The 24357-nt window shown below is 39.6% G+C and overlaps 2 protein-coding genes across 3 annotated transcripts in view; one reads left to right on the top strand and one right to left on the bottom strand.

Annotated features, from left to right (window-relative positions):
- The window catches only part of ASB2 (ankyrin repeat and SOCS box containing 2), a 30948-nt gene extending 28208 nt beyond the window's left edge, over positions 1 to 2740 (bottom strand). For both annotated transcript variants that reach the window (XM_081314096.1, XM_081314095.1), the window contains exon 1: positions 2609 to 2740. The gene's annotated coding sequence lies outside the window, so the exon portion shown is untranslated. The remainder of the gene's footprint in view (positions 1 to 2608) is intronic.
- The window catches only part of CCDC197 (coiled-coil domain containing 197), a 36994-nt gene continuing 15347 nt past the window's right edge, over positions 2711 to 24357 (top strand). Inside the window, exons 1-2 of the mRNA XM_081314097.1 lie at positions 2711 to 2804; positions 23458 to 23634. Coding sequence (XP_081170223.1) covers positions 23578 to 23634 — 57 coding nt within the window. The 5' untranslated portion in view covers positions 2711 to 2804; positions 23458 to 23577. The remainder of the gene's footprint in view (positions 2805 to 23457; positions 23635 to 24357) is intronic.

Here is a 24357-nt window from a genome sequence, read left to right as displayed (position 1 = left end):
AAAGATTGGCAGATTTTTTAAAAAATAAAATATAAAAGCAGATTATTCCCATTAGTTGATATTTTCAGAGGATTGTATGCTTTCTACAGAATCAGAAGGGGCCTCTTATTAGTGCTATCACAAATCAACTTTCCCTCTTTCGTTCCCACTCATCGTCTCTAGGGTTGTGTCACTTTTAAAAATATTCTGCTTGGGTCAGGTTGCAACTGGCATTTGCCAAGTATTTCATATGACACATAAAACAAAATAAACAACTTGCAGCAGGTCACTGTGTGAAAAGCATTGCATAGCAAAACTTTCCTTTTAATAGGTACAGTGTTGCTTGCTGTTTTGTAACAACAATAAAACAATTATCTGGATACTCTGGAGAAGTTGCACACTAAACAGCATAGTGGCTTTAAATGTATTCCAATCCAAATAACATGATTTGGAGACAAAGCTGAGTTTGGCATAAAAACTAAACTTTGGAGGAGTGGCATAGCCCCTAGATGCCACTGAACTGAAATTCTCAGCATCCACAGCTGATTTTGCTAGTAAAAAAAAGGCAATAGAAGCTGCAAAAAAGGATAATGGGAGCTGTCATATCATTATGTTAGAATTTTGACTCATCCCTTTGTGGCAAGCTCCATCAACTCAGTAACTGTTTGTTTCTGTTTTGGACAAATATGTATATGGGGGTTTAGATCTGAACCTTGACAAGGTCCTTCAAAAATCCTGAATTCTTTCTTCTTCCTCTATTCTCTTGTAGACTTGCTTGTATGTTGACTTGCTGCATGGCCCACTTAACACTTCAGCTTCAGCTAACAGAGATGGGCTGACATTGTTCTTAGAATTGTTTGATACACAGCAGAACCCATGCTTTCTTCAGCGATGGTGAAATCATCTAGTTCTTGAGACAGAAAAATATCACGGAATAAAGAATAACAGAATAATAGAGTTGGAAGGGACCTTGGAGGTCTTCTAATCCAATCCCTTGCCCAAGCAGAAAACCCTATATTATTTCAGACAAATGGTTGTCCAATTTCTTCTTAAAAATCTCCAGTGTTGGAGCACTCACAACTGCTGGAGGCAAGTTGTTCCACTGATTAATTGTTCTAACTGTCTTCTTAGTTCTAGGTTGCTTCTCTCTTTGATTAGTTTCCTTCCGTTGCTTCTTGTCCTGCCTTCAGGACAACAATGATACTACATCCTTAAAGTTTCACAGTTGGTATGAAACTACTTTAAGATGTGTGGACTTCAACTCCTAGAATTCTCCAGCTAGCATGCTGTGCATTTAATATCCTTCCCCCCCACTTTCTCTTTTTCTGCAACAGCTTAACTTGCAATTCTGCTTTCTATGAAATACTCACATCTCTCTTTAATAACAGTGGAACGTCTTCCACTCACTTGAATCTGGGATTCCACCTTGATATACACTGAGCAATTTCTTTATGTTGTGGGAACTGTAATACACCCAAAGAGCTACAACCATTGAATGAACGTCTGTGTTTATTTTAGAGGGATTCACTGTGCCTGCATCTACATCAGAATGAAATACATTGCTTTTTGACTGCAGATTGGACAAGGAAGAATTGGAGATCATTCCATAAGCACAAGATTTGTCCATTTCTATCTCACTCATTTCTTTACTTAGATGTAATTTCTTGTATTGCTCTAAAATCAGCATAGTAAAATTGACCCTCAATTCTATTTTCCTATCTTTTTTTACATTCTCCCTGAGCCAGCTTATTGTTGTTGTTGGTATAGCTTTGCTTTATACATGGCACAAAGCCATGCACTACTTAACTCTAATTTATAATTGACTGGGTTTTCATAATATATAAAAACACAGCAGAGGTTTGTAAACCACAATGTTTGGGATTACATATACTAAACCAAACTGAATAAACCAAATTTGATTTAGTGTACTATATGAACCAGGCTAGTATGTAAGGTGTTGTTTATTGTCCAAGACTACTCACTGCATGAGCCATAATTTTCCAAGCATTTGATTTCCAAACATTAATTTGCAGATTTCTCAATCCAATGTCTTCAGATGAACTGAATAACTTGTAGATCAAGAACTGCCAAATATATTTACAAGCTGGGTCAGCACAAGTAGGGCAGTTCCTGATGATGAAACATTTCTGAGTAAATAAACCCCATCCATCCTCAGCTGCCTAAACAGATGTTTATGAAGTTAAGTTGGCACATCACTTGGTGCAACAGGTTTTTTGATCTATTATACCGTTTATCACTACATCCATTCATCTATACCATTGATGTAAAGAGCTAAAACTATCTGAATAAAATAAATTGTAACTTAAAATGACTTCTCCTCTTGTCTGAGAAATGGATTTAGTAACTGGGAGATGTTCATATTCCCCATAATATATTACAGAAGTAGCTCCTAGAGAAATGCATATAGTTATGTACATTATAGAAAGTAATCTAAATTCAAAATAATATATATTTTAAAAGTATGACATTTGTCCTGCTACTGCATGTGTAAATTCTTTCTCCTAACTAAATCATTACACTCCAGCATTTGACGAGAAGAAAAATTATGCATATTGCATGCAATATTAATCCTGGACCTAAATAGTAATCTTAAACCATGCATGATTACCTTGTAATTTGTAGAAAACTGTTTACTGCAGAATTGTTTTTTCATGGACTATTAAATCAGAATATTCCCTTTTGGAAGCATTGCTCTCCTGTCTCTCTGTGTTGATAAAATGCAGAGCAGCTTTGAACTTTCTCCTGCTTTGAAGTCTGGAGTTTATTTCTGGATCACCCCATGATCAACATTTACAAGCCAAAATGTAAGTTGTTCTGCATATCAAATTTCCTGTCTGAAGTTTGAAACAAAATGACTCGTTACTTCTCTTTAGACTTCTTTCTGTAGCATTATAATTTGTGGAACTTCACTTTCACTAAATCCTACAAAGCCAGCCTTTTCATTATGTCATTATTTATTTGCTGTCCTGGACAAGTAGGCCATATATGGCCATGCTGCTGATGGTAAAAGGAGGAAAAATTGCCTGTGATTCTCATCTATTTCATTTATATCCCTGGCTTTCTTTAAGATTGTTTCCTGGTATTTTTTAAGACTCTAAATTCCATCAATGAGAGCAAAAAGGTCATAGATAATGGGAGGACTAAAAATAGGCTGAAAGGTTTTAAAGAATGGAAAAAAATGCTGTCTCAGCTTGGGACAGTTTACTAGATAAGATGTAGGGCAGATCCCTATATCTGAATGAACAAACTAAATTCTATAACAATAACAGGTGTTACACACCATTTTTCATCGTAAGAGCAAAGTACCTAGAAAATTAGCAATTTTGCATTTGAACTCTTCAAATTTAAAAAAAAATATTTAAGTGTTTGCATTTTAGATAAGACTTTTAATCTAATTGGATATAAAAATTGGATAGTGTTGAAGATTTTGTTCACATGTTGGGCTAAGCAAGATTTATTAGTTATCCACAATTAGTTAAGGCACAACCATGATCTTTAATTCACAATGTCCCAAGCCAAAAATAAACAAAATACAGTTTAGTTTGACGTGTAAACCGACCTTTTTTTTTTAAAAAAAAAGCACAGACTTAAAATGAAAATAGGAAGAGATTGTAGGTAAAAGCTGTTATCTTCTAACCAATTCCCAGGGACTCAGTTGTAACAATCCTCTATAACAGAGGTCTTCAAACTTGGCCCTTTTATGACTTGTGGGCTTCAACTCCCAGAATTCCTCAGCCAGGCACACCGGCTGAGGAATTCTAGGAGTTGAAGTCCACAAGTCATAAAAGGGCCAAGTTTGAAGACTCCTGCTCTATAGGATTATTTTAATGAAAAGAGGGTTTTACTTTAATAAATAAAATAAACCTTTAGAGGGATAATCATGTTATTTTGATGTAACAAAACTGACACCACTGTATTCCAGCTTAAAAATTATTACTACTAGTATTCTGGGTGTTTCAGAACAAGCAACAAAATAATACAATAAAATTAATAGAAAAAGAAAGAAAAAAGATGGCAAGTGCCATGATGAAATGAGATAGATAACCTTTAATGGCACACATTAAAAATGAAATTTAGTTGCTTGCTCTCAAGGTGTACACATACATAACACACATTTAAATTTACTATATACAACATAGGTTACACCTACACTCTTACATATAAATAACATATACATATTAATCACTGGGCCCTGGGAGAGATGTTATATGTAATATGTTTTTTACCTGGTGCCACAAGATTTTGACACTGTTTGTTCAGAATAAGCCTGATCAAATGATGTGGCTTTCATTTAAATAGACAGCTTCTCTGCCTCAAATTTTATAGTTTTATTAATTTATAATATAAAATACAAAAATGCAAAACCAAATAGTAGGAAACATAAGGGAGGGAAAGGGAAAGGAGAAGTGTAGAAAAGAAGGGAGAAGAGGGGAAAAAAGGTGTTGACCTACGAATCCCTTGAGTGCAATAGAATAAAGCAGTAACATCAAACCTCAAATTTTCACTTTAACATAATAGTATAAACTAGCCATTTCTATAACAACAAAACTATCTCATCACTAAGAATTTTCTGTATTACAGTATAAATCCTACTCTAATATTTCTTTGCTTTGCTTTTTCTCTGTCTCAATAATCCACATTTATTCCTATTTTCTTAAAATTCAGCTTGATAAAAAAAACCCTCTACAAAGTTATTCTGTTTTGTTAACAGAATTCAGTAACATTTGGAGTACATTAATGATGGAAACATAGGCTTTATTAATATTATTCTTTGAATTAACGTTCTTTCTTGTTTGTTTTCTGAAAACCTTATGCAATGCAATGTCTTAGATATGATATTTCATACTGTTAACTAGAACAAAATGTAGGCCATCTTTCCTGAATTCAAGGCATGCATCTATCAAGGAATGCATCTGTTTGTGCTAGTCTTTGAAATCCGCTGACTGCACAGACATCATTGGTTGTAGGGAACTCAGAGGCATTATTTTCCTCAGATATATCAAATCCAGCTGACCATCAGTGGTGAAACTTCAGACTATGGAAAGTATTTATTTGCGCTAAAGTACGACCTTCCAAAAATGATAAAGGACATTCTTAAGATTGTACTAGATCACTAAGCATTAGAAAAATCTGCCCTTGGTTCCTGCCCCTCAAGGCTGCACAACAGACAACCGTCTGAGGTAAGCCAAAAGCAAAGCAGAACTGAAAACAAAAGACAAAGCAGGAAGTAGCACTCAGAAACAAGCCAAAAGTTTATATGGATGAGAAAAAGGACGCAGAAACACAAACCCTCTTATACACTTTTCTGTCCATGAGTGGTCAGTGGCCAGTTTGAATAGTCATTAAGAAATTTTACTGAGAAGATGAATCCCTTCACACCATGAAGGTAGTACATATGCTTATACCTATTCCCACTCCTAGACCAAGAATTAGGAGGGCATTCCATTGATTTCTATGACCAAGCAGTTTATCATTGTCCATTTTATAATTGCAGAGTGGGGGTGATTTTCCTCTTGAGCTCAAAAATTTCATCCCTTGATCTCTGCTGCTTGAGTTTACAACTTGACTAGATAGATGCAAGTCTAGGAAAATATTAAATATGATTTTCTTTTCCAGCACTAGGGTAGCTTTTGTTTTTTAAATAATCAAGCAGTTCTTTCACCATTACTGAAAACCTTGAGGCTTTAGCAATAAGCAAAGTTATGGAATTAGTAAATCAATTATAACTTAATTATTAAACAGCTAAAATTCACCAATCAGTTGATAAATTTGCCTTTAAAGTAAATGTGGTTGTACTTTTATTGAAAACCTCAAAGTGTTAATCTATTTATATCTATTTACAATAAATCCCATTAATTATAGGACTGCATGCTTATTTCAGAACATGAAGTTTAACATTATTTCATATATATATATATATATATATATATATATATATATATATATATATATATATATATATATATATATATATATATATATATATATATATATATATATATATATATATATATATATATATATATATATATATATATATATATATATATATATATATATATATATATATATATATATATATATATATCTTCGGTCATTCGGGTTTCCTCCCGCGTAGAACTAAAGGTGTAGGTGCAACGTTTCGACGGAATCCCATCCGTCATCATCAGGCTGGTGGCTTTAGCTTCCTTCTTCTGGGAGAAGCATGTGGCTGTTTGTTCCTCTTTTTTAAACTGCCAGAGGGGGGGTGTTCTGTGGGTGGAGGTGTGCTCTGATTGGGTGGGGGACCAAGTGTGTTCTGATTGGGTGGGAGTGTGTTCTGATGGTGGGGGTGTTCTGATTGGGTGGGGGTGTGTTCTGAGTGGATGGGCTGGTCTCAGCTGCCAGCTCCAGACCTGAGCTGGCAAGTTGTGCTGCTTTTGTTCGGCTTCGTGTTTGTGGTGGTGCCATGTTTTTATAGTGGGTGTCAGTTTGCTTATTGTGTGGTTTGGAGGGGTTTAAAGTGGCTGATGTTGCAGCTGTAGTTAGGTTTCTGTTTTGTGGTTGTGCCTCGTTATCATTGTGGGTTCGGATTTGCTTTTTGAATGGTTGTGTGGTGGTGGTGTCATGTGATGTTATCATGAGTTTGGGTCTGGTATCATTCTTGGTGGTTGGGACTCGTCTGTCAATCAAGGTGGGTTTCCAAATGGCTGGTAAGCGAGAGGTATCATCTCGTTTGTTCATGCTGTGGGGGCGTTTTTCTATCTCAATGGCTTCTCTGATTATTCTGTTGTTAAAATGTTCAATTTTGGCGATAGTTTTGGTTTTTTTAAAATCAATTTCATGTCCCGTGGCTTCAAAGTGTTGGACCAGGGATGAAGTTTGTTCTCCCTTTCTGAGTGAGTTTTTGTGCTCTTCAATGCGTGCACTTATTCTTCTGTTGGTCTGTCCGATGTATGTGGTGGGGCCACCATCCTAAGAAACCCCAAGGACATAATTGGGTTAGAAAACCAAGGAGTATACGAAATCCCATGCACCACCTGCCCCACCACATACATCGGACAGACCAACAGAAGAATAAGTGCACGCATTGAAGAGCACAAAAACTCACTCAGAAAGGGAGAACAAACTTCATCCCTGGTCCAACACTTTGAAGCCACGGGACATATATATATATTGATTCTAATTTATAGTGTGTAGAAATAGTTTTTATTAATTTAGTGAGATATGTTAAGATTAAAAAACAAACTTTAATCTTAAAGAAAAAAATTAAAATCTGAAAAATACAAACTAAAAAAGAAAAGAATAAAAAATCTATTGTGTGGTTTATACTTATCAATAGTCACTGACTTATTAATGAATTCAATTACAGTATGATAAGATACCCTCAAATGTCTGCCATACTAACTCATATTGTTGTGTTCTTTTATTAGCAGAAAATACTGTCTTTTTCAAAACAGATAAGTCACACATATCCAACAACAATTCCTTGACACCTGGAATAATATAACACTTCCAATTTCTCTGGCTAATTACTTTAGCCAACACCCAGGTTCAGTACAACAATAATATCTGATAAACAGATTCAAAAGCTTGTGTAGAAATAGCTTTGCTTTTCATATGGTGGAATTGAATGCATGCCACAAAATAACTCAGAGTTTTACCTAAACAGATTAAAAATGCCAAATAAAAATGATTAGTCTTTATTAGCATTGTGGAGCCTGCAAGAGAAATTCCTCTACCACCGTGTCCATTTAATGTTTGTAATTTAATAGTTAATCTTGCAGTGTCTGTAAAAGTTCATTAGATGTCACCTGCAGAACTAAATCCTTAAACTCTTGTCTTGTTGTTTCTCTAAATTGGGAGGTAGACAATTAGGGCCTCCTTTATGACCTGTGGACTTCAATTCCCAGAATTCCTGAGCCAGCCATGCTCAGAGGCCATAGTTGCACACCCCTGCTCTAAATAGAGCTGTGATGACATCAGCAAAGGACCCTCCAAGAGAAAGGAATGGCCAAGAAGAAGACAGGCTTGCAAAAAATAATAATCAGAAAACAGAGGGGAACTGAAAGCAGCAAATTATGTGAGAAGTGCAGTTTTCAGGAAATGTTTCTGCTTCTGGCATGGGAAAGCTAGGGTTGCTCTCTAAAACTAAAATTAACCTTTTCAACTCTGCACTGAATAAGTTGGGCAATTACATCCATTAAGATCTGAGATATATATATAAATATATGTGATCTCATCCTGCAATTTTAGATGGCTTACAATAAACAAAAATCATACACAAAATATCCTGATAAACACATACACGCATACAAACGAACACAAATTAGTCACTGTAATTTCTACAGTAATTTCTTCTTCACCTGTTATGCCTCTTTTCAAAGGACCATTGGAAAAACGTAACTGGTTTGCAACAGCAGGAAAGGGACCATCCCATAAGGTTCAGACAGTTGTGCTCTGGTTTTAGAGAAAGCTTAGCTTTAACTGTATGGAAAATACAGAGGTTTGAGGACCTAATGAAGAATTAATGTGCATAATTAGGGTTCAGTTTTAAAAAGAAGTGTGACAAGTGGGCTTAGAATTGGTCCTAATCTCTCTTAACCAGACAGCCAGTCACCCAGAATGATACAGACACTTTCTTCTATGCTCTTATAGCAAAGACATACAGTTGTTATATTATAGCATGCCCTCATATATGGAATTTTATTGTACTGTATTGTGATTACTGCAGCTGAACACACTCACCCCAATGTATAGGATGTAAATAGACCTTCCTCCAGCATCTCCTCCTCCTTCTCCTCTTCCTTCTTTTCTTTCTCCTTCTATATCTGTCTGATGTCACACAGCCTAATGGGTATTATGTTGTCTAACCCTATTTGAACATATTTCAAGAATACCAATATGGGAAAACTAGGATACAGAAACAGTATAGTTAACTGAGCCTCTCAGTGCCTTTTTAGCTGTCTGCTGTCTTAGGCTGAGAAGTCAAACCTTAGAAGAACTCACTGTTATTACAATCTTAAATTCACTTTGTGTAAATATCAAGAGAAGGTCATGCACACAGCTTCAAAATGGAAGTAAATTTAAAGTGGAACATAGAGTTATAAATAGAACTGGATTTTAAGCTAAAATAAAAGGGAGTGTATACAAATATACAGTCCCTTAGTGAATAAACATGGCTGTCTACCTGGTCTTTGCTTAGCAAATATCATTTGTTTTCAGATGTAGTTTTAATTAAAGCTTTGTTGCTGAATTTTAAGAAATATTTGGAAAGCTTATCTAGTTAGCAGTAGTCAAAGCAGAGCAAGGAAAGCAACAAACATAATTATATGACAAATATACTGTTACTAAAAGTGTGTGATTGAAGTTCTAATTAAAAAAGTATTACTGTACCAAACTAAGATTCAGTCCTGATATGATTCTGACTTGTAAAAATAGTCAGTATCTTAACACTGTGCACACTTGACCTAAATGAAGAGAAATGGTCAAAGGATATTTATTACAAACTGACCATTTTTTCATTCATAAAGTTTAAGGATTAGTGCAGAGAAAACAGAGATCCAAAACAACTGCAGGGATCATCATCATCATCATCATCATCATCATCATCATCATCATCGATTTATATCTCACATCAGTCACTGTTATGTATCACAGGGCAAGATTTCAGGAGATAGTTTATTAAAAAACCCCATAAAAGATAAATCTGATAAAACTGTCATAAGAAAACAATTTCAGATTAAAACAAATAAAGGGGCCTAGTAACAAAAATAAGAGTTGGTTTGGAAAAACCAAATAAAGTAAGATTTTGGGTCCATTTCTGAGGATTTAAGAAAAAGGATGATAAGAAATGTTTAAAAGAAGGAATTCCACAAGTGTGGGGCCTCCAATAAAATGGCCCTGCGTAGTGCTCGCCAGCCTGATTGCTTACCAATCTGACAGCATCAACCTAATGCACACTAACCTGATCCTCCATATGTCATGTTTTTGAGGAAGTAAATTGTTGTGTAGTGAGTTCTTTGGAGGCATTAAGCGAGAGGTTGCAAACAGGAACATTGCTTTATTGAGGCAAACAGGAACAGAACTGAATCAGAGGCTTCTGCGCAGCTAGTTATATGGTTGGCCACTAGGTGGCAGCCAATAGGTTTAAAGGAACCCGTTCCTGCCCCAAATCATCCAGTGATCTTCTTGGAGACCGTTACACAGACACACCAATTGAGCAACCTTAAGCAGCATTCAAACAGACACGTGAAACAGTTCAAGTAAAATCCCAATACATTACATAAATCTTTATGTGAAGTAAGTCTGGTCCAACTCTGGTTTGAAGGAAAATAATTGTAAGAGAATATATTGGATCATACTAGATAAGGGCTAATTGTGGTTGCTAAAATCTATATTGACTCAATGGCACATAATCAGTCAATGCACTAGCAAAACTGCAGATCAGAAAAATTGTTTGTGGGACGGGGAGCTTATCTATCGCCAATGGCTGATTTAAATTCTTTAAAATAAAATAGCACCACATAATTGTAAATGTCTCCACATGACTAAGTCTAGTCCTTAAACTAGCTAACTGCCTATAGAATTTTAAACCCAGGCCTAAAACTAACCCAAATATGTTTAAAAACATTTCAAATAAACAAAACAGAATGGAAATCTTTTAGTGGCCAAAGCCTTAAAAAGAGATGGTAGGTATTTGATTTTCTTATGTTTTGGTATACAGGTAGTCCTCAACTTATGACCACAATTCACCCCAAATTTTATATTGCTAAGTGAGACATTTGTTAAATGAGTTTTTCCCCATTTTATGCCACAGTTGTTAAGTGAATTATTGCAGTTGTTAAGTTAGTAACACAGTTGTTAAGTGAATCTGGCTTCCCCATTGACTTTGCTTGTCAGAACGTCACAAAAACTAATCACATGACCCGGGACACTGCAGCCGTGATAAATATGAATCTGTTGCCAAGCATCTCAATTTTGATCACATGATCATGGGGATGTTAGAATGGTCGTAAGTGTGAAAAATGGTCATGCACCCTTTTTTCAATGCCATTGTAACTTTGAATGGTCACAAAATAAACTGGTGTAAGTTGAGAACTACCAGTTTTAATATTTAAAGTATTATACCTTTTATACCTTTCAATATAAGAAAGAGACTGTATCTTGTTCTTAGTAGTTTTCTAAAAAATATTGGACACTGCAATTTCTAAGCCACAAAACAGAGGTTCTGCAGGCTGGATCACCACATATGCCTGCAGACCATGCATCAGCCAGTACAGAAAAAATAAATGTGAATATCTGTAACTTTTTCTCCTGTTTTCTATGACTCTTGCTGCGCCATAGGGTGTTCGGGATGCCTCACTGGAAAAGGATCAAAGAAACTCATCTTCACCCTTTAGATCAGACATGTCAAACTCGCAACGTCACGTGACGTCGCACGATGGATCGGAACTTTTTCCCATTGCCGGCAATGGGATGGGCATGGTTTCTCCGTGATGCTCCGGCCCGCGGGCCGGCAGTTTGACACCCCTGCTTTAGATTGTCTTTTATCTTGGTCTGCAACAACCCAGCATTTAGTGTGGACATCTGCAGATATAAACTGCAGCCCACAGTGGCTTTCTCCATGTTTGAGAATTCTGATTCCCAAGGTTTAAGTATATGGGCTTTTCCCATAGCTACTCATACTTAACATTTTGGCCTTGGGGACGAGCTTAGAAGTCAGGCAGTCTTGGGAGTCAAAAAGACTCATAGCTTTTCCATGGGTATTATTATTAATCACTTTCCTCTTTGCTTCTTTTCCATTCCAAAATACGACTTTCTAACACTGCATTTCATAAACATTTTTATAAGCAATCTTAATTGCCTCAATCACTTGCTATTAAAATCATTTTAAAGGAATTAGATTTTCATATCACCATCTTGTTTTGAAAAACTGACATTTATTTGTTTGCCCTATATCTACACCGTGAAGTTAAAATTAGCACAAGTGTCTGGACGAAATGTCAGATGACGCTAAAAAATATCTGTTGCACAACATATCATCAAATGTGTAGCATTTAAATCAGTTAAAAATAACACCACACTTAACAAACATGGCAGGCTCCTGGATTATATCTAATGATGTGATAAACAAACTATACACAGCAATAACAGAAATCATCTTAAGCTGGAAAGTTGGATCAGAAAAATCAATAGCAAAGATATTAGAAACAGAAATATAGAAAACTGATGGCAAAAAAATCATAGTGGTCCATCAAGTCTGTCCTTTGAGTTATTTGGGTTTTTTTGGGGGGTGGGTTCTTTTAATTTATTTATTATTTTTAAATTATTATTTTTTATTTTAATTTTGTTGGATGATGGACATATGTTTATATTAATAAGACAAATTCTCATCTGGCTGATGTTTTTTAAAACATTCTAGAAACAATTTGTATAATTTAAAGCAATTTTAATTGAAAAGGGAAAAAAATCCCTTTGAAATAATATTAACAGAAGGAAAATAATAACCACATTGAAATGAGTAGGAGAGACGGTAAATTGAAGCTTTGAATCAGAAGCTGATTAAAAGGAGTTATCAATTCTATACATTTAAATAGCTTCCAAACAGCAAAGCACATCCAGAATTTAGAATGAAGTTCTAAAATCATCAATACAATAAGATATTATTAGATTAGAATAGAGCTGGAAGGGACCTTGGAGGTCTTCTAGTCTGGCCCCCTGCTCGAGCAGGAGAACCTATACCATTTCAGATGACTGTCTAGTCTCTTCTTAAAAACCTCCATTGATGGAGCGCCCACGATTTCTGAAGGCAAGCTGATCCACTGGTTAATTGTCCTCACTGTTTCTCCTTAATTCTGGGTTGCTTTTCTCTTTTCTCTTTTCAACCATGGTTTCTTGTCTTGCCCTCTGGTGCTTTGGAGAATAGTTTGACGCCCTCTTCTTTGTGGCAGGCCCTCAAATACTGGAACACTGCTATCATGTCACCCCTGTTTCTTCTTTTCTTTAGAACTTGCAATCTATTTCTGCTGATGCAGTAATAGGAAAACAATTCTCAAACTAAATACTGTATATCCAGGTTCTTTCACCTTCAAAAGTTAAGTGGCCCTTGCTCTGGGATAAGGCTTTCATAGAGGAAGCATCTATGGTGATTTGATAAATAGAATCTGTCACATAAGGAATCCTAAATCAGAGTGCCTTCTCTGAACTGGATTCTTGTGGGATCTGAAAGGGCGAAGAGTCCAATGCTTTCCAATTGTCAAGAAGTTGGAGAAGAAATTGAGTGGAAGGCTATATTAGTGTAAAACAGCTTTTCTACCCAAGGATAACTTACAACATTTAGAATGACTGGTTTTAATACTTAAGCTTAAGCATATTAGGCTAGGAACTGAAGAATAAACCGGAGATTAATTTACTTGGAACAAAGCAGATAGTGATCTATGAAAATGAATTTAAAGCAAGTTTATTTTAAGCCAGTTTGATTTAGCAAATGCTCACTGAAACATGTCTGAGCATCTTCTTTTTCAAAAGGGAAAATATGTTCAAGGAAAGGGAAAATAATATAGTATAGATTACCCATCACTAATTTTGAAAAGAATTCTAAGAGTTGGAGTCCATCAATCTTAAAGTTGCTGAAGTTGACAAACATAGCTGTAAGAGTTTTAAAAAAAATGGCTGATTCCAAACAATTATGCCAGGAAATAAGCTTTGGGTACAAAACTTCTTTCAAAAGACCAATGAGCAGAGAACCTGTAGAACAGTGAAGAGTGTCTGAAATGATTTGTTCCAAATCATTCTGCAAATAAACCAAATAAACCAAATGTTTCACGGTCATTATATTTCACAGTCAAGACTTTATACCCCTAAATAATATCCCTTTAGGCAAATATTATTTTAACACTGTTGGCTAGATGAAGTACTTTACAAATGCTGTAGGAAATGTGACGGAGTCTCCAGGGTGGAGTGGATGATATTCTATAACCTTTGGCTGCTGCTCTCTGTGCTCAATCTCCTGAAGAGGTTTCTTCATTCTGTTTAATGATAGGGATTGACCTGGGAATCAGGGCCACAATTTCTCAAGTTATTTCCCAAGTTACTTTAAGACAACACTTTAAAACCATGTGTTTTGCCAAGTGCTGCATGTGCAGATTGAAAATGATCTCTATTTTTTATTTTTATTTTATTTATTAAATTTGTTTGCCACACATCTTGCCACAAGGGGACTGGATACGGTCCTTTGAAATACTAGTGTCAATCTGGAACCTTCCAGAAACAACACATACACTTTAATTATTAGGCTGTGATATTGTAGGAGATGACCAAGCTGAGCCCAAGGGAGGGGTCATGAATGCCTTCACACCCACAAGAGATCTAAGTCCAGCTCACCTTGAATTCCTTATATACTGCCAAATTGCTTTGACCATTAGTAGTTCAAACTCTTGTAGGGATCTTAAGATTACAATAAATCTTCTTAGTTATTTGAACTGCCTGGATCTCCTGATTTCCCTGGTGCTTGACAGATATTTTCCCTAATTCTGCCTAAAGATTAAACATAAATTGGCCTGGAAAAAAGATCTTTTGGATGATCTCTTGAGTGGTCTAATAGATGGCTGTTATAACAACTGCTTAAATTGTGTCTAGATTTTTTTTTCAGAGAACAGAGAATATATTGTCTGTTCAAGACTTCGTCCGGAAAATATATTGGCGTTGTTAGGTGAACATGGAAACCACTGAATGCATGTAGGATTATCAGATCTGGGCTGCTAAAATCTTAATGACCACTAGATGGCAGCAGATGATGGGTGTGAAAAACTATTGAGTGGTTGCTGTGGTTTTTCCAAGCCAAATCTGGTTCTGCTAAGCCCAGGTCCCAGAATATACATCACTACTAAACTTTATTCATAAATTTTGTAACATGAGTTTGTTCTTCGTGCTTACAAGTCTCTACCTTTATTTTAAAGGAAAAACTATTCTAATGATAACAAGGGATAATGTTCACACATAGGTTCTGCAAATAGAAAGGAACTTTTTTTTAAAATTCCATTTATATCCCGCCCTTCTCCGAAGACTCAGGGCGGCTTACAAGCTTAGCAGTAGCCTTCATTCTATGTATATGCCTGCTTATTAGGGCTTTCACACACACACCCAAGCGGCATTATTACAAAGTCAGCTTATTGCCCCCAACAATCTGGGTCCTCATTTTACCTACCTCGGAAGGATGGAAGGCTGAGTCAACCTTGAGCCTGGTGGGATGCGAACCTGAACTAATTACAGGCAGCTGGTGTTACTTAAGGAGGCATTAGCCCACTGCTCCACCAAGGCTCAACTTGAGAAGAAAGGGTGAGTTAAGGGGTTTTGGGGGAGGGGGTTGCACCTAACTAGGGAAATACCGGTATAAATTATTTATGTGATTTACTTGCAGCCTCAGTGCAAGCAGACTTTAGTCATTTATGGTGCATCCTTTAGAGAATGCTGAACGCCAGAAGAAAAAATAAGGTGGAAAACCTATGTCAGTGAATTACCTTGTTATCATTCTCACAAATATTGATGGGTGGTAGCTTGTACAGCAAGATTATATACTTTCCTAGAGGACAATTCTGTTGACTGATAGCTTTAAAGTGGCATTCTAATGTAGAATCATTTGCCAAGGACACTTGTCTGATACTAATTTTAGCACTAGCTAAAGACCTTTATAAAGTCATCAAGGCATTTAAATCACCACTGATTTATGCATATAGAATTTGGTTCTGAGTCCATAAGTTATACTTTATTTTCACAATGGAGCCTTTGTCAAGTAAGCTTTCTGATGCTAAATGTTAATGGTTTTGATTTTTAAAGTTATTGCTGCATCTTGACTTTTAATGTTGTATTTCATTTCTTGTACTGTAAGCTGTCCAGTAAATGTGTTGATGAATGGCATATAATATATTAGCAGGAATAATAGCATAGCTATGACAACTAAATGGAATTTTTTTCCATGTATTAACATATTGGAATGTTGAAGACCAACATCAAAGAATAGTCTGATCCCTCTGAGTCAAGTTGTGAATTTCCAGGGACATACGGTTGACCACTGTGGAAACCAGAATGCTTTATTGGGTACAACTAAATTTAACATAAACCCAATGATAAAGAAATTGTCTGAGAAAATACAGTATGGATGTATGAATGTTTGTATGATGGGTCACAATAGACCTGTGTGTGTCTCTTTGTGTGTGTGTGTGTGTGTGTGTGTGTGTGTGTGTGTGTGTGTGTGTGTGTGTGTATTTGTATGATGGGTCGTTAAAGATGCTTCCCATGCAATAGATTTGTATGTGTGTGTGTGTGTGTATACATATACAAATATATTAACAAAACTAATAGAATAAATTACATATACATTTATTTAAGTAACAGCCTTAATACTGTGTGATAAAATAGAATAATACCCTCCTCTACCGGCCCTTATTCTGCATTTCTTCCTACTGTATTGATCACCTACTAATAACAATGGATGGGTGGTGGGACTTTAGGTCTTTTAGTTCCTGCTATCTCAGGAAATATAAAGACGCAGCTCAGTTAATTGCTTACATTCTTGCAGCGCCATGCTATCAGTAATGCAGTTATTCAAAAAGGAATAATATAACTACTTTGCTTAAAAGTGATTGAGTTTAAACAAGGAGAGTCTGGTGAATTGATTTTTCCCTGTAGTTAAGGTGGCTTAAGAATGAAGCAAAGAGATGTCATGGAGATGGAGGTGCCATTGTGATGCTTCATGCTATTTCTACACACTGCTGGAGTATGTCATGATCCTTGTTGTCAGTGTCCCAAACCTACTTCAGAGGTTTCGATCTTGAGATGCTAAAAAATGTGGTAATGATGCTTCCCCCCTCCCCCTCAAAAAGCAGTGTAAGATATTGTAAAGTTTAGATAACTTAGATAGTTATTTTATTTATTTAGTTATATTTATATACCGCCCTATTCCCTGAGGACTCAGGGCGGTTTACAGGGAATTAAAAATCCAAAATACAAAAATTAAGAACCAAATTAAAAAATATTAAATTAACCCTGTAGTCAGTTAAAAAGAACCCCAAATTAAAAATTCCTCCTCAGTCTGGGCCCGAGAGCTCGAAGAGCCAGGTCTTCAGGCCCCGGCGGAATGATCAAAGGTCGGGGGCAGTTCTCAGCTCCACCGGCAGCTGGTTCCAGAGGGCAGGCGCTCCCACCGAGAAGGCCCTATCCCTGGGTGTCACCCGCCGGCAGTCTCTTACCGGCGGGACCCTGAGCAGACCCTCCCTGTGGGAGCGCACTGGGCGAAGGGCATTTGATGCCGGCAGCAGGTGTTCCCTCAGATATCCCGGACCCAGGCCATGTAGGGCTTTATAGGTGATAACCAGCACCTTGAATTTCACCCGGAGGGCAACCGGAAGCCAATGCAGCTCACGGAGTAGAGGTGTTACATGGGAGTATCGGGAAACCCCCATTACAACTCGCGCGGCCGCATTCTGCACCAGTTGAAGCCTCCGAGTGGTCTTCAAGGGCAGCCCCATGTAGAGAGAGTTACAGTAGTCCAAACGGGAGGTCACAAGCGCATGAGTAACTGTGCGTAGGGCGTCTCGGTCCAGATAGGGACGCAACTGGCGCACCAGGCGAACCTGGGCAAAAGCCCCCCTGGTCACGGCTCCTATATGGTCTTCGAAATTGAGCCGTGAATCCAGGAGGACGCCCAAGTTGCGAGCCCTATCGACGGGGGGTAACACCTCACCCCCCATCATTAAGGATGGAATAACTTGGTTAACCCGAGATGCCGATATGCACAGCCACTCAGTCTTGGCGGGATTGAGACGAAGCCTGTTTCTCCCCATCCAGACCTGAACCGCCTCCAGGCACCGGGACATCACGGAGAGGGCATCACTGGGTTGGTTCGGGGTGGAAAGAAAAAGTTGGGTATCATCAGCGTACTGATGATACCCCACCCCAAAACCACGAATGATCTCGCCCAGCGGCTTCATATAGATGTTGAACAGGAGAGGCGAGAGAACCAACCCCTGAGGAACTCCACAAATGAGAGACCTCGGGGCGGATCTCTGCCCTCCTGTCAACACCGACTGCGAGCGGCCCTGGAGGTAGGAGGAGAACCACCGTAAAACGGTGCCTCCCACTCCCAGCCCCCTGAGACGCCGCAGTAAGATACCATGGTCGATGGTATCGAACGCCGCTGAGAGATCTAATAGGACCAGGACAGAGGAGCAACCCCTGTCCCTAGCCCTCCAGAGATCATTCACCAGCGCGACCAATGCCGTCTCCGTGCTGTGTCCGGGCCTGAAGCCCGATTGGTACGGGTCCAGATAATCAGTTTCCTCCAGGAACAGAGGGAGCTGATGCGCCACCACACTCTCAACAACCTTCGCCAGAAAGCGAAGGTTGGAGACTGGACGGTAGTTGTTTAAAACAGCCGGGTCCAAAGCAGGCTTCTTTAGAAGGGGTCTCACCACCGCCTCCTTCAAGGCGGCAGGAAAGACACCCTCCTTCAAGGAAGCAGTTATTACTGCATGGAACCAGCCTCGTGTTCCTTCCCGAGCCGCATAAGCTAGCCAGGAGGGGCACGGATCCAACAAACAGGTGGTGGTGCTCAGTCTCCCCATGATCCTGTCCACATCATCAGGGGAAACAGGGTCGAACTCATTCCAGATAACGTGCTCAAGACCGCCTGATTCCTCCACATTAGACTCTGCCCAGTCAGAGTCCAAGCCGGTCCGGATCCGAGCGATTTTGTCCGCCAGATGATGACTAAACTCCTCGGCTCGTCCCTGCAAGGGATCCTCTCTCACCTCCTGATTAAGGAGGGAGCGAGTCACCCTAAACAGGGCGGCCGGGCGATTATCTGCGGACGCGATAAGGGCGGCAAAGTAGTTAGACTTCGCCGTCCTTATCGCCGCAAGATAAGACCTTATAAAGGTTCTTAACTGCAATCGGTCAGATTCGGATCGGCTGGATCTCCAACCGCTCTCTAGACCTCGTCTCCGCCGCTTCATCTCCCGGACCTCCACAGAGAACCATGGGGCCCAACGGGATCTGCGTCGGGTCAGAGGTCGCATGGGTACAACGCAGTCGAGTGCCCTGGTGGCTGCCGTTTCCCAGGCCTCCACCAGGGCATCGACTGGGCTGTGGGTAAGGGTGATAGGTATAGGCCCAAGCGCCCTCTGGAACCGATCTGGGTCCATTAGGCGCCTGGGGCGGAACCACCTGGTCGGCTCCGCCGCCCAGCGGCGGGGGATGGCATGACGGAAAACTAGCCTCAGGAGGTAATGGTCTGACCATGACAGAGGGGTGATGGACGGAGAACCCCCTCCCAGATCATCCAACCACTGTCCAGACAGAAACACCAGGTCAAGAGTGTGACCCCCCTCATGAGTTGGGCCCTCAATAACCTGGGTCAGGCCCATGGCTGTCATGGAAGCCATGAACTCCCGAGCTAACTCCGACGACCCTCCCAGTGATGGCAGGTTGAAGTCACCCAGGACTACGAGCCTGGGGAACTCCACCGCCAACCCTGAGAGGGTGTCGAGCAGCTCGGGCAGGGCTGTTGCCACACAGCTGGGTGCCAGGTATGTAAGCAACAAGCCCAACTGAACCCGAGGACCACACCTCAAGAGGAGGGTCTCACTCCCGGCCATCTGGACAATGGTGGCCTCCCGGGGACACAATGTCTCCCGAATAACCACTGCCACCCCACCACCCCTGCCCTGAGCCCGTGGCTGGTGCAGCACCCGGAAACCCGGCGGGCATAACTCAGTGAGAGGCACCCCTCCCTCCGAGCCCAGCCAAGTTTCCGTGATGCACGCTAGATCCGCACATTCCTCCTCAATCCGATCACGGATGAGGGGAGCTTTATTAACTACGGATCTAGCGTTAAAATAGACCAGCCTGAGCTCAGGGGCCTGATCACCCTCATCCCCGGGTAAGAGGGTGCTAACCGGAGGGTCGGAGCGCGCCACCGCTCGAAGATAGCGGGGGCGCGATCCCAGATGTTGATATGACCCTCCTCGCAAACACCTGCTGCCATACCCTATCGCCGTGGGGATTCGATACCCCACCCCCACCCCAGTTAGCCAACTGGATGACAATTATAGAAACTAAATATGACATATGGAGAGCACTAACCTAGGGAAGTTTGATTTAAATCCTCTATGGTCTATTAATTATATTCTTTTTCAAAACTATTTTCTTGTAAAGCACACCAAACAAAGATTGGATCTTAGAACAAAGGAAGTTTTGAATAGCAAAGCCATTCATTATCCTCACTATGCCAGTAGCCAGAGTTCTTCAGTGCAAGGCCAGTGAAGTAGCTAGGAAGCCCTGCATATTCAGTTGCAAAGTTGAGAAGACAACAGCAGTGCTTAAAAAGGAAGCAAATATGGTCAGCTAGAAATGTTGCTGCCACTAAAATTAGCAAATGGAAGACTCTTCATATTCTGTCTCTTAAGGCAGAGCTGTCAGGCACAAAGTGAAGACTTTGGTGATATGGTTTCTAGACCAAGCAACATTGTCCAAATCTCTCCCATTACATAAAATGTTAATCTAGGCATTTTCTGGATGTATGGATTTTACTTTCCCAAATCCTTAGCACTAACTATTCTGGCTAGGGAATCTTGAAAATCAAAGTCCATACTTCGGGAAGGCATCCAGGTTGGGGAAGGCTGACCTAGGGCTATAGCATGGAAGTCATAGAGCTGTCAGGTGATACACCTTAGAAAGAAAATCAAATGGCTCACTCAGGAGATGGATAGGAGATGACATGCCTGGGTTGCATAACCATACTTTGATTCCATTTCTAGGTCATACAAGGAAGACAGAATGTTGAGAGCTGCCTTTACATAGAGATAACTGCTTCTAGAAGTTAATAAGAGCTGTGACAATAATTATATCTTTACATTTTACAGGAAAGAAGACAGTGAACATGTCACTCATGTTCCCATCCCAGTTTGTTGCAATTTTTCAAATTCCATATATCTTTAATAGTATTCCCAGGTTAAATACACAGCAGGGCTTTTGTACTTGTCAATCCTTCAGCATAGTCTAGACATGAAGCACAAATTATGAGTACTAACAGTACCTTTATTGTAAGGTACAGGAACAATCTTGCAAGTCTCCTTTAATTTTCATGTTCCAGACAACTAGAGAGGGTCCCACCTGAAATGCTTCCCCTGTCTCTTTTTTTGCCCTATGGGCTCATGTAGTTCCTGCAGGACGGTTGTCTAATCTGTAGTTCTTCCTCTTATCTTCCAAGATCATTCCCATGTACCATTACAGTACCTCTATTTCTTTTTAGGAATGTGAGAGTAGAAGTTTGGTAGAAACTTTATGATGCTAGTTTACTCAGGTGGCCCTCATTTAATGTCCCTTCTATCACTGAATGAGTGGGGTAGTTCTCAGGTCACATGACCTTCCCTTTCAACTTCCCACAAGCCATGTCAATAGGAGAGCTATCAGGAAGTCAGAAGTCATGGTCACGTGTGGTCCTTGCTTAATGATGGCAACCAGGACTTCTGGAACTACTGTCACTAAGTGGTGTAGATTATATTTATGACCACATTGTTTAATGACAGAATTTATCATCACAATTAGTGTTGTTAAATAAGGACTATCTGTCCTCCTGACGTCTATCTGTGAGTGAAATGGATCGGATAATTCCAATAGATTGGTTCCACCTTGACATTTTGTTTTATTTCTTTGGAGAAACATGTGTCTTGTGAGATGATACATGTTAGCTAGGAAAATTGCCCATAGTCCACAGTTCCTGATAAAATTGGCTTGGATGCATCTTTTTCAAAGACAAAAAATTCCAGAGGCAAATAGCAACCTAGGTTCGGTTTCTTTGGTAATGTTATTATGTATTTACAGTGATACAGTACATAATAACAAAGAATAATAATAACAACAACAAAAAAGAATGAACAAATGCAAATTATATATGAAGGGCAAAATACAAGGACAAATAGATGAATTTGTATACTTTGATAGACTGCTTACTAAAGACAGAAAGCGGACAGATAAATTTCCAGCTATGGAAATGTTGATAGAGACTGGGTAATACATGGTCTGTTCTGGGAATGTTATTTTTTTTTTTAAAAAAGCAAAAATGAGTTGGAAGGGACTTTAGAAGTCTTCTATCTAGTCTAACCCGCTGCTCGAGCAAGAGACTCTAGACCATTTTAAACAAATTGCTGTTCAATCTCTTCTTAAAAGCCTCCAGTTGAAAATTTCTTGTTACAATTATAGTGTGACTTTCCCCATTTCTCCCTTCCATTTCAGTACAATAAGCACTTCAGCACTGCATGGTCATTAACAGGGCTTTTTTTGTCATAGAACGCTCAGAACGGAGTTCTGGCACCTTTTTTGGATGGAACCTTGTAGGGTAGGCAAGGCGGGTTGTATGACATGTGTGAGTTCCGGCACCTTTTTCTTTTACAAAAAAAGCACTGGTCATTAGAAGAAGATACTATACAGAACACTCCAAGCATGAAGCCAACTTTTGTGCATAGTAACTCTTCAGTGAATTAGAGAGATTCCTTTTGGATACATATGCTCCCCATGCACTAGAGCAGGGGTGTCAAACTGGTGGCCCATGGGCCAAATGCATCATATGCAGGCCACACCCACTCCAGCTACACAAAGGCAAAAAATGTCACAATACGTCATGACACATCATGTGAGGCGATTGAGTTTGACATCCGTGCAGTAGAGAAAGTTTTCCCCCAGCGTATGTTTCATTTCTTCAGCCTCAAAGCCTTACAGTGCCTCCATATCCTTAACATCCTTCCTTGCTGTCAGCCACCTGAACTATTTCTTGGGATGCATTCAGCTGTTATTAACATCACAATTTTCTGTATCATTCTTTTGTTTACAGACAACAAGCCATTTTCTTAGAGAGTTTGATAAATGTATTATGTCCTTATTAGCTTGAGAATAGTGTCTTTATTGCATTAAATATTTTTAGCTCATCCTAGCCATCATTATGTAGGGACGCAGTGGCTCAGTGGGTTAGGACGCTGAGCTTGTCGATCAGAAGGTCGGCAGTTTGACGGGTCGAATCCCGAGTGCTGCATAACAGAGTGAGCGCCTGTTACCCGTCCCAGCTTCTGCCAACCTAGCAGTTCAAAAGCACGTAAAAATGCAAGTAGAAAAATAGGGACCACTACGGTGGGAAGGTAACAGCGTTCCGTGTGCCTTTGGCATCTAGTCATGCCGGCCACATGACTACGGAGACGTCCTCGGACAAGTGCTGGCTCTTCGGCTTTGAAACGGAGATGAGCACCGCCCCCTAGAGTCGGAAACGACTAGCACGCATGTGCGGGGGAACCTTTACCTTTACCTTTTACTAGCCATCATTATAAATGCTTGTGGCAATTACTAATTTCTGGACTAAAGCTTGCTCTTCTCCACCTTTGCTGTTTGGTATGTCCCTATAGCAATATAAAAGTATAATTCATTTTCTAGGCTTCCAGCGAGGTTCTACATCCTAGTAGGAAAACCATTCAACAGTTCCGTCTCCTGAAGAAAAAGGCTAAAAATGATATTATTACTGCTGAGCTGATTGCTAAGAAGCAAGACATCAAAATGAGAATGGAAAGGGTGGCCCAGTGCAAAGAGGAACTTCAACAAAAAGATCAGAATGCAAGTATTATTTTTCATCTGTGAGAAAAGCCTTCAGACCCTGAGCTTAGTCTATCATCTCTTTTACACAAATATAAAACACAAAGGCATGCTAATAAGTATTCCTTTTCTTGTCCCACTCTGTGGAGGAGTCTCAAAACACCTACTTCTACTTTTAAGCTGGGATATGAAATTGAAACAACTTTAGTGGATGCCCTACATTGGAAAATTTGGTGGATGCTAGTTTCTTGTCTTTTTATACAGTTACACAATTTTATTTATATTATTTTATTTATTTAGTTACATTTATATACCGCCCTATTCCCTGAGGACTCAGGGCGGTTTACAGGGAATTAAAAAATCCACCATACAAAAGTTAAAAAACCAAATTAAAAAATATTAAATTGACCCTGTATACTTAAAACCCCAGTTAAAAATTTCTCCTCAGCCTGGGCCTGAGAGCTCAAAGAGCCAGGTCTTCAGGCCCCGGCGGAATGATCGGAGGTCGGGGGCAGTCCTCAGCTCCACCGGCAGCTGGTTCCAGAGGGCAGGCGCTCCCACTGAGAAGGCCCTATCCCTGGGTGTCACCCGCCGGCAATCTCTCACCGGCGGCACCCTGAGCAGACCCTCCCTGTGGGAGCGCACTGGGCGAAGGGCGTTTGATGCCGGCAGCAGGTGTTCCCTCAAATAGCCCGGACCCAGGCCATGTAGGGCTTTATAGGTAATAACCAGCACCTTGAATTT

Source organism: Vipera berus (genome assembly GCF_964194415.1).
Source record: "Vipera berus genome assembly, chromosome: 1".
Lineage (NCBI taxonomy): Eukaryota > Metazoa > Chordata > Lepidosauria > Squamata > Viperidae > Vipera > Vipera berus.
The sequence above is the reverse complement of the archived record's forward strand: the minus strand, read 5'-3'. Positions and strand labels throughout refer to the sequence as shown.